Source organism: Callospermophilus lateralis, chromosome 2 (assembly GCF_048772815.1).
Source record: "Callospermophilus lateralis isolate mCalLat2 chromosome 2, mCalLat2.hap1, whole genome shotgun sequence".
Classification (NCBI taxonomy): domain Eukaryota; kingdom Metazoa; phylum Chordata; class Mammalia; order Rodentia; family Sciuridae; genus Callospermophilus; species Callospermophilus lateralis.
In genome coordinates this window covers 109037900-109055422 of record NC_135306.1, presented here as the reverse complement: position 1 = coordinate 109055422, position 17523 = coordinate 109037900, and the positions used below count along the sequence as shown (strand labels likewise).

The following is a 17523-nucleotide window of genomic DNA, read 5'->3' as shown; positions in this document are numbered from 1 at the left end:
CATGTCAATAAAGGAGCTCCACAGAAGAAGAGGCCCAGGCCCGCAGCAGGGCAGAGCCAGGGTTTCCTGGAGCCTTTCAGAGCAGCTTGTGGAGCAGAGAAGTGCTGAGCGTGGAGTTGGAACTACAGTCTCAGCTCTGCCGCTGGTTAGCTGCAGGATCCTGGGTAAGTTACTCCCCCTCTCTGGGCCACAGGGTCCTCTTGAAGAACACCCAGGGATTGAACTCTGACGTGCTCCCAAGCCAGATAGGCTATGATGTTAATGATTTATATGCCAACCAAGTTCATCCATAGGTAGAACATGGTTATTTGAGAATCAGAAAATGACCCCGTGACTATGTTGAAGCTGTGCTTTCCTTTGGTAATTTCATCTTTGCCTTCCAATACTGTTTTAGGGTTGTTCCTTTTGAAAAATCCTAACCATCTCTTCCAAACTTGAGCTGGCAAGAGAAGGGTGTTTGCCCCTGACTGGCCAAAAGGATGGTGGCATGTAGGTTCACTGAGTGCCCTGGTTTGCCCAGGACTCAGGGGTTCCCCAGGACAAGGGGCTTTCAGTCCTGGGCAAGCAGAGATGGTTGGTCACCATGGTGGTAAGAAAGGTGAAAAGGGGCTAGAGGTGGCTTGGAGGACAGGTGGTTGGAGGTCGCTTCTCCTATTGCTTTTCCTTGGGGAGTTTCCCTTGTCAGCTGTGGTTTTTGACACAAGGCACAAGTCGCTTCAGAGGTGCAGGGACAGAAGCGAGAGACAGCCTTCTCGCCAGTCCCAAGCCCCAGTTGAGACTACAGTTGCCAGGAAAGACGTTGAAATGCTTGATGAGCACTGGTGCTGTGGGGGATTTTCCCTTTTTATTCAAAAAAACAGAAAAGACCCAGTGGAAAAAAAAAAAAAGATGATTGGTGAGTGGTGAGGCAGGCAGCGGGCCGTAGGCAGCCCCAGGAGACTGCGTGCGAGTCATTTGTTTAAATTTGCAGCTGACGCCTGCCACCTCTCCATAGGCACCAGACGCAGAGCCTCTCAGCATCAGTCAGTGACCAGCGTGGTGACGCACAGCTGCAGCCATGAACTACCCCCTGGCCCTTGACATGGACTTCACAAACTACAACCTGGGAGACCTGGTGAGTAGGGGCAGGCTGCTCTCTGTTGCCCAGGCCCTACTTGGAATTCTAAATATTCTATGCCAGAGTCTAAGGGAGAGAGGACAACTTGGGAGTCCCCTTCTACTGTAGATCTACAGAATCTAGACAGGTCCATCAGCTCTTGCCTTTTAAGGTTTTATTTCCCATTCCAGTGGATAAGTAAACTTGCTGCCCTTGAGGGTCATCTTTTAGAAGGAGTTGGAAGACCCAGGTCCAGGCCCGGCAGCTTCCCCTGACTTGCTATATGACCAGGAACCCAGGACTCTGCCTCTCCATTCTTAATACCAAATCCTCCCCTCACCTCTTTGGGCTGGAAGAAGAGACTAGACAGGAAAGCACTTTGGAGGTTGTCCTTGTGTTGGGAGGCTGGCACTGCTATACAATCAATCAATCAATGTAGAGCTGTTCATCTCTTGCTATATGATTATATCATCAGGGCATGACATTCTATGTTGGATGGAGAAGTGGAAGACTTAATCTTTGCCCTCAAATGGCTTATGGCCCAGCCAAGAAGAAAGTAACCTTTGGAATCTATGAGACAATGATTATGTTCTAGACCCGAGGAAGCATGAGACCAGATGGTAGCAAGGGAGAGGATCCCCGGGGCCAGAGTTGGGGAACAGGGGTTGCAGAGTTGGGGAGAGAGCCCTATGTGAATCCTATAAATGTCTTATAGAGCATGTTGTAGCCTTCTGCAAAGAACTGGAATCTCTAGAGGTAAGGTATTCTTGGAAGGGTTTCTAGGGTGGGCTAAAAAAATGGTCCCTGGTACCACACACAATAAAAGGGTCTGGCACACTTGAGTCTCTACAATGAAGCATCATGGTTCAGTTGACTTGGTTGTCACTGGACTCCTGAAGGATGTATGTGGGAAGTGGCTCGACCGGAGGACCCCCAAGGAGGGATCTGGTATGCAGGCAGCAGAGGACTGATTAAGAAGGTTTCTTGGAAACTTCGTCTTGGTCTTTGGCCATCCCTGGTTTCAGGGCTTTACTCTGAGCAGCACTCTGGCCTAGGTCGTAGAGGATTCAGACCCTGGCTCCTGACCTTAAGTTCACCCTAAGCAGGTGTTCAGTTCCCTCCTTTTATAACTCTACCCACTGTGATCCCAGAGTTGCTTGGAAAAGGCTGCCTCTCTTCTTGCCCAGGTCACAGGCTGGGAAGTGTCAGTGGGACATGGCAGAAGTGAAGCGAAGGGAAAGGTTCTTTACACTAAGCCTGGTCTCTGGGATCTAACCAGTTAAAACAGATGTGTAACTAACCCATCTATTAATCAGGTCCTGCTGATGACTTCTCGAGTCCAATGCCAGATGCAAATGCAGGGCCCCTTGTTGAAAAAGTGTTAGTAATTTCAGGATAGCAACAGCAGAGCCAAGTGAGAGCTCCTTCTAAGCTCAGGCTCTCTGTGACTGCCCAGAGGCACACCAACGCAGCCGGCCCTGAGTCTAACCACAGGTCTGGGCTGTGCCCCAGATCAACCTACAACCTCACTGCCCTCCAAGGCAATGTGCTCCTGCCCCGGCCCCAGGCCGGCCACTGGCCACACCTCACAGGCTGCCTGGTGTCCTCTACCCGAAGCTTCAAGCTGTCCACAAGCCCTGACCCAGTTGGATGTTTTAATAACCACCTGGAGATCTGGCCGTTCCTGGCTTCTGAGAAACCTCAAAAGTTTCCCCTAACTGCACACCTCACTTCACTGCGTGACCTACTAGAGGCAGGTGGTGGCAGGGGGATAACCGGGCACGTTCCATGTCGTGAAGAAAAGCTCCATCCCAAGGAGGGAGACCTGGCAACTTGCTTCATGCTACACCTTAAGCCGGTGGTCCTCATCCAGGCATCTGAATGTACTTGGACCCCTCAATCAGGGTCTAGCCAAGAGCCCAGGAGTCCTGAAACCCTGCAGGCTCTGGAGCCTTTCTTCAATCAGCCACCACCAGTGCCCCCTCCCTTCTTCACCTACCTCCTGAATACTCTCTCTCCAGGACTCTTGTCCCTTTGGGAATGCAGACCGTCCCCCTCCAGCCTAGTCTCCCTGCAGGGCCCTGAGCAGCACTGCTCAGTGAAATGTCCTTAGCAGCGTCATAGCACAGAGGCTCTGGGCTGGAAGAACAGGCAGAAGGGTCCTGCGGGAGTGCCTTCTTAAACAGTTGCTTTGAGTTTGTGTTTTTTTATAGAACTGAGGATGGAACCCAGGGCCTTGTGTATACTAAACCACAACAACTGAGTCAACTGAGCCACCCTTTGCTGCAGTAAATATTTTTTGGTACCAGGGATTGAACCCAGGGGCACTTAACCACTGAGCCACACCCCCAGCCCTTTTTGATTTTGAGATGAGGTCTTGCTAAGTTGCTTAAGACCTTCCTAAGTTGCTGAGGCTGGCTTTGAACTTGTGATCCTCCTGCCTCAGCCTCCCAAACTGCTGGGATTACAGGCATGTGCCACCACACCTGGCCCCAGAAAATATTTGTTGACTTATGGTACGGTTGAATCCTTAGCTCACATTTCCCTCTGGAATCCGTCCAGTTTCTTCTATTCCTTTTGCTTCCTACTCCCCTCCCTGCCTTTGTCCAAACTAAGTACTGGTCCATTTTTCCAGATTATTTGGTTCTACACTTCAGTGTTGGGGTTGGAACTGGGTTTCTTGTCCATAAACCAAGGACTGGCCATCCTGTGTTCCCTTCCTGCTCTTGAATTCTAAGATCAACTCTGACCATTTAAACTGCCTACTTTCATCCAGGCACAGTGGTGCAAGCCTGTGATCCCAGCAATTTGGAAGGTTGAGGCAGGAGGATCACAAGTTCGAGGCCAGCCTCCACAACTTAGTGAAACCTCAAAATAAAAAATGAAAAGGACTTAGGATGCAGCTCAGTGGTAGAGTGCTCTTGGGTTTAATCTCCAGTACTGCAAAAAATAAAATGAAATGCCTGCTTTCCTCAGGTGGGCTGTTAATTTTCATAAATGAAGGATACAAACAGAAAAAAAAATCTAGGTGGCTAAGAACTGGAAAGAAGGAGCCAAGACCTCAGGGTGGACATGCCAGGGAACCACCTTGTTGGGAAGGTAGGTCTAGACAGGTCTAGATAGACAGAAGATCCTGTCTAGAGGAAGCTTTATTGGAGAAAGCACTGCCTCTGGGTAGAACCAGGACCTGGGCTGGTCATGAACTATACCTCCAGCCCTGCCCTACATACCAGCCAACTGCCATAGAGCAGGGGGAGGCTGGTCTAAGCCCCAGAACCTGGTTTTACCTGACCCCATCACCACCAACCATGACCTCAGTGTGACCAGAGCATCACAGACTACAAATCCAGTCCACATGCACTGTCACATTTCACCCAAGAGGTGAGAAGAAGAGGAACCAAAACCAGCTCAGGCTTTTCTGGGCTTTACCTAGGGGCAGGGAAGGATCCCCCCACAGCAACCAGCTCAAAAGTCCCAGAGGAACCCAGTGGAAGGCCCAACTGCAGGGTAGCTGTAGGGGTCAGAAATGAGGGAGAGGCCTGAGGCCATCCTGGAAGGGATCAGCACTGGGGGGAATCTAGGTTCAGGCACACAGACCACAGAGATTCTGTCAGTTTCTCTTGCCTTCCTTGGTGTCACAAACTGGATCTGACCCCACTCTTGGCAGGATAGCCTTGCAAAGTAGCCATGTGGGGCTGGGATTGTGGCTCAGCAGTAAAGCGCTTGCCTCGCACGTGTGAGGCACTGGGTTCTATCCTCAGCACCACCTAAAATTAAATCAACAAAATAAAGGTATTTGTCCATAAAAAAAAAGAAAGAAAAAAGTAGCCATGTATTTGAAATGGAGAATCAGAACACAAAAATGAGTATTCTTTCAGGAATGGGGGGGTGAAATAGTTCAAATCAATACTATTCCAGGATATGGTTTTAAGAACTTGCTAGGAGACATGTCTGCAGGTGCTTTGCAGTCCCTAAAATGCAATCTGATATTGAGGTGCAAAGTGGGGATCCCTTTAAATCTAAAGATTCAATGCAGAGGTGAAAGTAGCTTAAAGTCTCCCCAAAACCACTGCCAGAGCAGTGCCACACTCTTAAGGGCCAAAACCCTTGGGTAGAGAGATGAAAGAGGGGTCTGACTGCTTGCTCCTGAAAGAGGGGTAGAGAGAAAAGGAGGAGCTGGAACAAATGACCCGCAAGAGTTTCAGATGGTCTTCAGAGTGTGGGCCTTTAGGAAGAAGAGTGGGGCAAGAGGTGCAAACCTACATCCACACCAGGAGCCCAATCTCACTCCTCCAGACCCCTGGGCCTTCACACAGCTGAAAGATGAAACGACAGAGGCCCTGGCTGCTCCACTCCCAGCTCTTGACTGCTGGGATGTCCGTGCAGAGACACGTGTGGTCCTCATGGCCACAGCTATGACCCATCAGCTTCTGTGTGTAGATGCCTCCCTAGCCCAGGGTGACTCAGTCTTTGGAGTCCTGAGGTTGGGCCTGGGGGGGCCATGTGCTTGGTGGGTAGTCCTGTCCCCTCCTCAGGGCTGGGAAATTCACTGGTTGCAGGACAGGCTGGGGGAGAAATGACTCCTGGTACTGAGTGGGGGAAGATCATGCTGAGAACCACTAGTCCTGGGCAAGGGATGGGAGAATCAGAATGGGATCAGGGAGCTGCGAGCTGGGAGCCAGGAGCCCAGAACAGGAGCTGGGTGCATTAGGCAGCTGAAGACCACATCCAGTCTCCTCCTTCCCAGGGCAGGCAGGAATTTCTTCCCACGAACTTGCACTTAAACATTTATCACTCACAAGGGCTCCTTCCCAGTGTTAGATAATTTTGCCATTGGAAAGTTATCCCTCCTTTGACGGAAATTCCACCCCTTAACTTCAGCCCATTCCTCCTACCTGCCCCCCTGGAAGCTCACACCAGGGTCCATCCCTGCCTTCTTGACCACGGGGGCTCGTTCTAATTCTTGAAGACAGCTCTCATGGACTCCAGTGTTCTCTTTCCCAGACTCTACACCCCTGGAACCCGAAAACTTCCTTCCAGGACAGTCTTCTAAACCCCTCAGCAAAGTGACTACCTCATCCCTTGTCCAGACCAACCAAAGGCTTGCCATCAGAGGCTTCTGTTCACCTAGAGATGACGTTACCTTGCTGTCAGCCACATCACTCTAGTGACTCATTTTAAGCTTTCAGTCCACAAACTCCCAAGTCTTTTTTCTCACGAACTGTTGTGACCAGCTCTTCCCTCGCTTTTCCCTGGACAGTTGATGCTTTGTCTCTCTCCTCTTATTTATTTTTTTTTGGGGGGGTTCTTCTTAGGTTTTTCTGTTTTGTTTGTTTTTAGAAAAACTAGAGTTTTTATTTGTTTTGGTACCAGGGATTGAACCCACTAGTATCAGCCATTTTCATTTACAGAGTCTTGCAAAATTGTTTAGGAACTCGCTAAATTACTGAGCCTGACTTTGAACTTGCGATCCTCCTGCCTCAGCCTCCTGAGCTGCTGGGATTAAAGGCCTCTGCCACCACACCCGTTTCTATTTTCACTCATGCAATCCCCCCTGATTACTTTGGGCCTGTGATGCCAGCTCATGGAGAACTCTGCATCGTTTAAAGTATCCCCCAGCCCTGTCTCCATTCCAGGCAGGACTGAGAGTGCTAAGGAGGAGAGAGTCCAGGGTAGATCCCTGAGGAATGCCCTAGACCACCAGCCTCACCCTGCAATACCTGCTGACAGAGAATCTGAGCCAGCAGATCCTGGCCAGCCCAGGGCACTAAGGTGGCCTCATTATTCACAGAAGTCACACGGGGTTTGGAGATCTTAATTGCCAGGGAGGGGCCTGGGTCCTACATGGAGGGAAGGAGAAGAGGAACATTTGTGGACCCCACCTTGGGCCAAGTACTTTGAATCTCTGCACCCCACCTTCCCTACCCCACCCTACTACCAGATGCTACCCTAGCCCCACCCTGCCCCAGTACTCAAGGCAATTTTCTAACTAGATTCCCAGCTCTGTGCCCAGCTTCACTGCAGTTTCCGTGTTTTCTTGCCTTCTCTGGGGCAGGGGTTCCTGGTCTGTGTGTTGGTTGTGGTCTGGTGGGTGCCTGTTGGTGCCACATGCTGCTATGGCCCCAAATGGGCCCCCGTCTGTGTCCAAACAGGGTGTCTGTTGCCATCAGAGTGGGCACGAGAGCCTTGGGTTTCTGCTGCTTCTTATGGCAAAGAGTGAGTGAGCCTGTCATGCAGCTGCCCACCCTGCGCTCCCTCTGTTGTAAGTCACGAGCGCTCTGGTAAGAAGTATAGGCCCCACAGCATTCGGGATTCCTGACTCCTCATCTCTTTCCACCAGGGGCAGAGCCAACCTTGCATTACTAAGGGTTTTTTTGTTTTGTTTTGTTTTTTGGGTGGGGGGAGCAATGAGAACTCCTGTGTATGAGAAGTGGCTTTAACACATGTCACTCACAAACCCCCAAAATGTCTGTTTGACACCTCTCGCTGATATGTACTACCAACTTCCAATACCCCTCAAACCAGCTTCCTCCCATCTTCCACTCTTTCTGGGCACTTTGCAAAACCAATACCTATTGTCAAGGAGGAAGAGACCACTTCCCACAAACTTGGGTTCTCTGGAGATGGGGTCCCTGGAGAGATGTTCCACGTGTTGACTTTAATAGTCAATAACCAATCAGCCTAGATACTCTGAAGGGCAGGTGAGAAGTTGAGCCTGTGGGCCAGATAGGCTGGCTGGTCCTGTGCCCTACCCTGAACTATGGGGCAGCCAGGCTCCAGCCACTGCCCAGATAGGTGGAGTCCAGCCCCACTAACTGCCTCAACCTCTGCATTTCCCCTCCCTGCCTGAAGCCTGTGCTCAGCAGGGGGACAGCTCACCTCTGTTTCCCCTTGACCTCCTGTTAAATTGCAGTAAGAGGCCAATGGGTCATATTAAATGACTCTTGAAAACAATTCCCAAGAAGGCAAAAGAACCCTAGATAGATGCAAGAGGCAAGAACTGCAGAATATAAAAGCAGACTAAGTCCTGTTGACCCCAAGCCAGGCTGTAATTTTGTGGAAGGAGCTAAGAAGGCTATATGTAGGAGGTTGGATCTTGAAGGAAGGGCAGGAATTATGTAGGCAAACTTGAGGAGACAGGCCTGCTGGGCCAAAGCAGGAGTTTGAGCAAAGGTTTGGGAGAAGGAGCAGGTGGGGTGTTGGGAACGGCAGCTGGTAGAATGGTATCCTTGAAGCACAGAGTGCTTAATACAGTAACGTGGAAGATAAGGTTTGACAGATCAGAGGGATATACATTTTGGAGGCATTTAAAGGCCCTCAAAGGAGTTTAGATCTCACCCTAGAGGTCCATGACTTGCAAATGAAAATAGAACAATTTCCTTAAACAAAAAACTATGTGTTGGGGGTTGGAGTTGTAGCTCAGTGGCAGAGCGCTTGCCTCACACGTGTGAAGCGCTGGGTTCGATCCTCAGCACCACATTAAAAAAAATAAATAAACAAAACAAAGTTAAAAAAAAAACAAAAAACTATGTGTTTTTGACCACACAGTCAAGAGTGAACAGCTCGAGAGCTAGGAATATAGCTCACTTGGTAGAGTGCTTGCCTCACATGCACAAGGCCCTGGGTTCAATCCCCAGTACCCCCAAAAAAGTAAATAAATAAAGAATAAAGAGCTCCAGCTGGGTGTGTTGGTGCAAGCCTGTAATCCCAGCAGCTTGGAAAGTTGAGGCAGGAGGATTGCAAATTCATAACTAGCCTCAGCAATGGCAATCTGCTAATCAACTCAATGAGACCCTGTAATAAAATCCAAAATAGGGCTGAGGATGTGGCTCAGTAGTTGAGTGCCCCTGAGTTCTATCCCTGATATCCCCCTACCCACCCCCCCCAAAAAAAAAAAAAGATTGAAGAGTTCTGGTTCAAAGGCAAGAAGGAGAACCTGGATCCTCGACTCCAATGAACCATTCTATATATAATCAAGGGCACTTGCTAAGTCTACAGAATCATGTTGTGTGGAATGACTGAAACTGATTCTGAAATTTAGCAATGTATATTGAACATCTTTCCCTGCCAAGGAGACCTGCCAAGAAGCCTCATTTCTTTCAAGTACGCACTGTCTTTGTTGTGAATGCAAGGAGTTCCACTTACTCCATTCTTCTCCTGATGAACCTTATCACAAAACTGCCTTTTTCTGGGCTGTGGATATAGCTCAGAAGGTAGAGTGCTTGCCTTGCATACACAAGGCCCTGGGTTCAATCCACGGCACCAAAAAAAAAAAAAAAAAAAAGCCTTTTTCTTATCATGGCCTTGCTATTAAATGTGAAATTGAAAAAAAAAAATAGATAAAGACAAAATGAAACAAACACTGCTTACAGGTGGCAGAGAACCAGGAAGGGACTTTAAGCAGGACACTGATGTGATGAGATTTGTGGAGGGCTTCTTTGCTGTTGTTTTCCTTTTGAGACTATGTTGCTCAAGCTGGTCTCAAATTCGTGGGCTCAAGTAATTCTCCCAACTTAGCTTCCAGAGTAGCTGGACTATGGGCATGTGCCACTCAGTTGGGATTTATGTGTTAGAAGACTCACCCTGTCCTCCATGCAGGAAGTGGACAGAAGTGGAGAAGTTGGCAGGAAAGGGACCCGTGGAGAGATGGCAGTCCTGAACAATAGGGTGAAGAAAGGCTGGACTGAGGCGATACAAGAGGGCAATGCTGGGGGGTGTGGTAGATGGCTTTGCCATTGCATCACTGTGTATCTCCCCATCCCCTTCTCATGGAGTCATCTTCTCCAGGGACCAGAAGGAAAGACCCAAGTGGGGAATGGGCTCTCCCACCACTGGGAGTGAGGGTGTGAACCATTTCGGGGCTTCTGTGTGGCAAGAAAGTCCTGTGGCAGCCAGTGAATGACCCACTGTTTGTGGAAGACCCTTCCCCCGTGAAAGGGGGCTGAGTGAGACCACCCAGAGAGAGGACAGAGTACTCCACCCACCTCTTCCTCCCTGGGGCTGATCATTTATAGAACTGTCTTTAGAACCCACATAAGTTGGGCATTGTGCCAGGCACGGTGGTGTATGACTGCAGTCCCAGCTATTTGGAAGGCTGAGGCAGGAGGGTCACAAATTTGAGGCCAGCCTTGGCAATTTAAGGAGACCCTGTTTCAAAGTAAAATAAATAAATAAAAGGGCTGGGGATGTAACCTAATGGTAGAGCACCCCTGCACTCAATCTCCAATACCACACACACACACACACACACACAAAGTTGGGTATCATTGGTTTTGCATTGCACGGGGATGGGGGTTGATGGGGAGGGTGGGAAGAACAGATCTGGGAGGTGAGGAGAAGCAGGTGCAGGGGCAGCTGTGAGTGAAAGGTATGAAAACAGGCACCATGTCTTCCTCTGTGGTTAGCTGGTAAACAACCCGAGTGCTGGGGTGGGGGGGCTGATGGAGAGAGGAGGAGGATGGGGAGGAGGGAACTTCCGGAGACATAGTGGGCACACCCCCTTCAGTTAAAACAGGCCCCCTCCCTCCCCTGGGCCTGGTCTGATGCCTCCTTCACTTCCTTCTGCCCCTGGGCTTTCTGTTCCGGGGCTCATCTCGCCTAGAGAGTTTGCTAGGGATGGACATCTGCCCTCACCTGGCATCTTTCAAGGCAAGCCCAGGTGGTGCTGCTCATTGGCTCCAGAGGTAGATATACATGAGTTCAAACAAACCTGATCTTCAGCAACACTCCTCTGTAAAATAAGAGTCATATGGCATGCCTTGAGTTTCTTGTGTGGATTATACTAGATGGAAGGTCGCTACCACAATTTCAATGATAATGAAGACAGGCAGGAATAGGAGGAGAGATCAAGAAGAAACCAGCAGATCACATCAGTACCCACTCTCCCTCCCTGCCAGTGGGATTCCCAGTTTCAGTGCCCTCAATTCTGTTCAGAATTGCAACAGTTTTCTTCTTGTCCCAACTAGATCCAGTCTCCAAATGGCAATCCTGATGCCAGTCCCCCAGCCTGCAGCCTTCCATACCTAAGGACACATAAATAAAAAAATAAGTCACAGGTACACAATCCCTTAGAGTCTACAAAGCATATCCACAGCATGTATCTCCTTTCATCCTCATCATCAACCTGTGAGGGATTTATCCCTTTTACAGATGAATAACAGAAATTGTAGACCAGGGGTGTGATTTTGTGATAGAGTGCTTGCCTAGCATGCATGAGGCCCTAGGTTTTGTCCCCAGCATCATAATAAATAGATAGGTAGGTAGGTAGATAGATAGATAAGAATTTAAAAAGGAAGTTAGAATGACAAAGTGATTTGTTCAAGGATACTCCAAAGAAAATTAGAATTTCATCAGCAGGACATATGAGAGAATAGGCCAAAAGCCTCCTGAAGGGATAAAAAAACATCTACACATCATTAGCTTCCTCTGGAAAAATGGAGTCTTCAGTTTCTCACCCTTCTGTCTCCTTGTCCTTGCAGTACAAGGAGTTTGCCAACTACAATGACAGCACAGAGACCCCCCTACAGGAAAGTCACTTCTGCTCCACAGTTGAGGGGCCCCTACTGACTTCCTTCAAGGCTGTGTTCATGCCTGTGGCCTACAGCCTCATCTTCCTCCTGGGCCTGATGGGTAACATCCTGGTGCTGGTGATCCTCGAGCGGCACCGGCAGACACGCAGCTCTACGGAGACCTTCTTGTTCCACCTGGCGGTGGCTGACCTCCTACTAGTTTTCATCCTGCCCTTTGCTATCGCTGAAGGCTCTGTGGGCTGGGTCCTGGGAACCTCCCTCTGCAAAATTGTGATTGCTCTGCACAAGATCAATTTCTACTGCAGCAGCCTGCTCCTAGCCTGCATCGCTGTGGACCGCTACCTGGCCATCGTTCATGCCGTCCACGCCTACCGTCACCGCCGCCTCCTCTCCATCCACATCACCTGCGCAACCATCTGGCTGGCAGGCTTCCTCTTCGCTTTGCCGGAGATCCTCTTCGCCAAGGTCAGCCAACCCCACAGCAATGACTCCCTGCCACGTTGCACCTTCCCTCAGGAGAACCAAGCCGAAACCAATGCCTGGTTTACCTCCCGCTTCCTCTACCATGTTGGGGGCTTTCTGCTGCCAATGCTGGTAATGGGTTGGTGCTACGTGGGGGTGGTACACAGACTATGCCAGGCCCAGCGGCGCCCTCAGCGACAGAAAGCAGTCAGAGTGGCCATCCTGGTGACAAGCATCTTCTTTCTCTGCTGGTCACCTTACCACATTGTCATCTTCCTGGACACCCTGGCCAGACTGAAGGCCGTGGACAACAGCTGTGAGCTCAATGGCTCTCTCCCGGTGGCCATCACCATATGCGAGTTCCTGGGCCTGGCCCACTGCTGCCTCAACCCTATGCTCTACACTTTCGCTGGAGTGAAGTTTCGAAGTGACCTGTCTCGACTTCTGACCAAGCTGGGTTGCACCGGCCCTGCTTCCCTATGCCAGCTCTTCCCTGGCTGGCGCAAGAGCAGTCTGTCTGAGTCAGAGAATGCCACCTCCCTCACCACCTTCTAGGTCCCAGCACCCTACTTTGTTTCTGCTTTCTTCGGGGAAGGCAGTGGCGGTGGAGTCCCTTCCAACAGGAGCTGGGGACCTGAGTGTTACATTGGCTACCTCCCAGCAGGGAGACAGCTTCTGTCTAGGACATCCCTGTCACTCTTCCACCAGCCCTGAGGCTAGGCTGGAGTCCAGGGAGGGGAAAGCAGATCAAAGGCAAAGCAAAAGGTCTCTGTACCCATCTGCATCACCCTGGGCTGAGAAGACTCCACACACCTCCCACCCTAGCTGGCCAAAGCCCTGGCCACAGGGAAGGTCAATCCCCTCCCAGAATACACTCATCCTCTTAAGGGCTGCTGACTGCCACAGATACCCACCTCTCCTCCCATGCCCCATGCCAAATGGAGCCAGGAGAAGCTGGAACTGGGGATGAGCAGAAATTAAAACTGAGATGGCCAGCTAGTGACAGAGTGTGGCCTTAACAATTCTTAGTTCCTTAATTCGGACATTCTGCCAGATCAACTCTGCAGCTGTCTTGACCAAGCAGGAAGCTGGGACTGATCTTTAGATCACGGACAGTGACCAAAACAGCACTGGGTTGGCCCCATGCCAAAGGGTCCTGGATTACAGAGGACAGACTCTAAGTAGGAAGCTAGCCAGTGTCCTAAGGAACAGCAGAAGGCAAGCCAGCAGAAAAGGAGACTGGTGGAAGAAAGGAAAAACTCCCACCGAAGCCCCCAGAGAGGGACAATCAAAGCCAGCTGTCTTGTCTGCCCCAGGACCAGACAGAGGTGGGTGGAGAGCTCCCAGACTGGGTCAGGGAAGGCAGGATCCAGGGTCCTGGTGAACTCTGGGCACTGATGAAAGGAGGCAGACTCATTCTTTCCTTGCCTCCCTCATCATAATCAATGGGGCCATGGAAATTAGAGCAGAGGGTCCTGGCCACAGCAGAGGGGACCCTTAGCCATGAGTTAAGAATGGAGGCCCCTTGGAAAGTTCCTCTGGAGTCATCTCATCCAGCCCCCCCCCCCCACTCCATGGTGTCACCTTAGGCAGGGCAGTGTGAGAAGCAGACCTGGGCAGGGAAGTCCCCAAGCCCCAGGAAACCATGCCCAGCCCCTCAGAGGATACTAGTCAGATGGAACCAGAGGAAGCTACTCCTCGCTCACTCTGGACTCTCCCTCTCAGCCTCTATCTGGGGTAGAGGATCAGTGACTCCTGCATTTGCTGGGGACCCTCTGGATAGCCCAGTTCCACTAAAATCAGTCAGGACCACTGGAGGCCTCCATTGGAAATCAGAAGTATAGCCTGGGGGACTGTGCCCTTACCACAGAATGAAGGGGAAGCCCTGGCATCCCCCCTTTTCTCCCAGCATCCAAGAGCAAGCTGGGCAGTGGAGGAGCCAGACACAGAAGCAAAAAGGCAAAAGATTGGATTCTGAATTTTCTCTTTTTAATAAAAAGGCACCTATAAAACAGGTCAATACAGTACAGGCAGCACAGAGACCCCCAGAACAAGCCTAAAAATTGTTTCAAAATAAAAACCAAGAAGATGTCTTCACATATTGTATTTATATATTTATATTTATATATATATATTTATATAATGGTACAAAATGGCTGGGGGTATGGCCATGGATGGAGGGAAGAAGGCTGACCTGTGGAGTTCACCTTAGGAAGCTAGTGGCGGAGGTGAGAGAAGAGGGGACCTGGAGGGCCCAGGGCCCTTTGTGGTCTGAGCCCTCTCCTCAGAGCAGGAAACACTTAAAGGATAGTTTGGGCAGTCTTGGGACAGGGGTGGGGGCTCCCGGGCATAGGGCCCAGGTGGAGGGAGGGTGGGCAGATGGACAGATGCCCCCCTACCCAATGCAGAGGGCCTGGCCATGGCCCCTGGGAGGTGCTAAGGGAGTCAGGAGCCTGCAGCCAGCCCCGGAGAAGGAAGCAACGCTTGACCTGGCTGATGGTGGACCTAGAGGACAGCACCAGACTGGGAGAAGTGGGCGTGAATTCCCTTTGTGTTACAGCTGCCAAGGTGAGGCCAGGCCTGCAGGTCAGGAAGGCTAAGGACCCGGACCTGGTAGAAGACACCCTGTCTAGAAAGACCCTTGGCCCTGGAGGCAGGGCATAGATGCCCTCAGCCAGGGAACTGACCTGCCACCTCACAAGGCAGGAAAGGAAGTGAGAAAAGGAGAAGTTTTTTACTCCTGGGACCAAGGGGGGCTAAACACCCAGTCATGTATGGCTTCAGCTCTGACCAGTGGCGGGTAAGGAGCTCTTCTGGGAAAGAGCAGAGGGGGTTGGGAGGCAGTGGCTGCGCCTGGGTGGCATAGACAGATCTGGTCCATAGCCCTGAGCCTGGGCAGAGGAACCTTGCCAGCAAGTGGGCAGGCAGAGTCAAGGCGGCAGGATGCTCCCCAGCCCCCTCCAATACTTCCCCCATTCCATTCTCAGGGGGTGGAGGCTGGAGGGGAGCAGACTGACTCAGCCAAACCCTGTTCCTTCCTTCTTTGGTAAGAAGTAGGTGGTGGCCTCTGGAAGAGTCAGGGCCCCCCCACCCTGGGTTACCTAGCCCAGGGCTACTGCAGCCATGGGTTCCAGTGGCATCATACCACCTCATCCGTGGCTCCACTCAAGGGGGCCACCAGATACTGCCCCTTCTTCCTTTTCTTCATCCCAGACTGGGGATAAAGGACTTCAAGTTCTGGCTAAGATGTAGCAGCAGGGGCACCCAGACATCCACAGCAGGAAGCCGGGGCCATGTCACTGGTGTGGGAAAACACGTGCACAAGATTCTCCCTGAATGACTCAGCAGCGGACAGGCTGCCACCCTGGGGTCTCAGCCCTGCTAGGACTCACCAGGTGGAAGCCTCGGTGGTGTGACCTCAGTTTAGGTGTGGGCATCTTGTTGTCTTACTATTTGGAGAGGGGACAGAAATGGTATCCTTTATGGACCCAGAGACACTGCAAATGGAGGGGTGGGTGTGTAGGACTGCATGTCCCTGGGTCCAGGGGAATGGAGGGGGCAATCATCTGAAGAAGGGGAAAGGGTTTCTTTTATCCTTTGTTTTTTTTGTGTGTGACTTCTATCAAAACACAGAAATACAGCACACGCACAAACCAGCACAAAAGCGCAGCGCTCTATTTACAGCTCCGGCTGGCACCTGCCCACCTGGCCAGCCGCCTGCAGAGGGGGTTGGGAGAAGGGGTCAGCCACGTCAGCAGGGAAAGGAAATGAGGCAGGAAAAGACAGAAGGAAAACCGGGAGGAGCAGAGAAACCGAGAGGAGAGAAGTGGAGCTTGGGCAATGAGGAGAAAGCGGCACAAAGGGACAAAAAGGGGAGACCCTTCCTCTCCTTCACCTCTCCCCCAAAGACCCAAAGCATAGTTGAAAGTGGGGGTGGTGCAGAGAAAGAGGGAAAATAGAGGTTCCATAGGAATCGGGAGGGAAGGGAGGGGCAGTCCTGGAGGCAGAAACGGAACAAACCCCAATCCCAAACCCCCCACCCCACTCTGCCACTTCCCCCTAAGCTGCCAGCACATCTGGTTTCCACAAATGCCACTCCCCACACAAGCCCCTTCCCACCCCTCCACCCCAACCCTGGACCCAGGCCATCCCAACACTGGAGGGAAGAAACTTTTTTAAGGTTAGCATATTTGCAATATTGCCCAGCTTCAGCCCCCAAGGGGACGACTAGAAGGGCAGGTTGGCCATGCTGCCCGGCGCTGGGAGGTAGCCCATCTGGCTGTCCAGAGACACACTGCGCTGCCGCAGGGGGTGGGACACCATGAGGTTCTGCTGGGGAGGGGGGCCCATGAGGGAGCCCTGTGGGGAGAGCATATGGGGGGGCTGGCTGTAGACCTCGCCCCCCACACCCCGTTGCTTCATCAGCATGAAATTCTGCTGGGTCATGAGGCCTTGTGGTGGGGACATGACCCCCTGGTGCAGGCCGTGGGGCACCATGCCCTGCTGTGGGGGCACACCTGTCCTTCCCAGCAAGGACATCTGTCCAGGGTGGCACATGGACATGTTGAGCCCCCGTTGGACGCCCTGCTGGCCCGGGAGGTTGGGGGGCCGAGACGGGGTCTGTTCCGCCATCATGTTCTGCAGGTTCATGAGATGCAGATTGGGGGGCTGGGCCTTGGGGGGCTGGTTCTCACTCTTGGGGAAGTACTGGAGGGTGCTGCTTGGCTTCTCAGAGGGGATGATCCTTGACAAGTCGAACTCAGGGATCCCCGTCGGGGTGGGCCGGATCACCTCGCTCAGCTCAGGGTCGTTCAGCACTGATGCCACCCCAGGGAGCACCCCTGGTGGGTATGCGTCTCCCATGCGCCCAGCCATGCCTTTGCCCATTAGATGCTGTTGGGGGGGCATGGGGCCCGGCGGCTGGGTGGGCAGGTCCTCCGGAGGCAGGGGCATGCCTGAAGGGTAGTGCTGCTGCAGGCCAGGTCCCCCGCCCCCACCCCCAGCAGGGGCCATGGCACCATGGGGCTGCTGCAGCCGAGGGGGGAAGGGCATCATTTGGGAGGAGCTGGGCACAGGGCCACAGGGGGCATTCAGGGAGTCTGGGCCCCCTGGAGCCATCATCATTGAGTTTTGGGGAGGCCCTCCTGTCCCCTGTGCATTGGGGTGCAGTGGAATGTTGGAGCCCAGAGGGGTGGGAGAGGGCAACATGGTAGGTGGGGGCTCATGGGACAGGGGCTGCTGGCCTGCCAGGTTCATGCCCATGGGGCTCTGGGCAGCAGCGGAGTTCAGGTGCATCTGGTTGGGCTGGTTGTTGCTGATACCTGTAAGAAAGAGGACAAGGAGGTCAGAACTGTGTGCACCAACTGGGGGAGACAGAACCAGTCCTTCTCCCCACTCCCCACCTTTTACCACTGGCCAGCTGCCCTTGGTTGCAAG

General features: G+C 52.0%; 2 protein-coding genes across 4 annotated transcripts in view; one reads left to right on the top strand and one right to left on the bottom strand.

The window, feature by feature from the left end:
• Positions 1–1013: 1013 nt before the first annotated feature.
• Positions 1014–14129, top strand: Cxcr5 (C-X-C motif chemokine receptor 5). The gene is made up of 2 exons (XM_076846315.2): positions 1014–1114; positions 11575–14129. Exons 1-2 carry the CDS (start codon positions 1058–1060, stop codon positions 12640–12642), a joined length of 1125 nt encoding a protein of 374 aa, XP_076702430.1. The 5' UTR covers positions 1014–1057; the 3' UTR covers positions 12643–14129.
• Bcl9l (BCL9 like) overlaps positions 14061–17523 on the bottom strand; it is a 29754-nt gene continuing 26291 nt past the window's right edge. For all 3 annotated transcript variants that reach the window (XM_076846312.2, XM_077108829.1, XM_076846314.2), the window contains one exon: positions 14061–17408. In XM_076846312.2, the coding sequence (XP_076702427.1) occupies positions 16315–17408 (1094 nt within the window). In that variant the 3' untranslated portion in view covers positions 14061–16314. The remainder of the gene's footprint in view (positions 17409–17523) is intronic.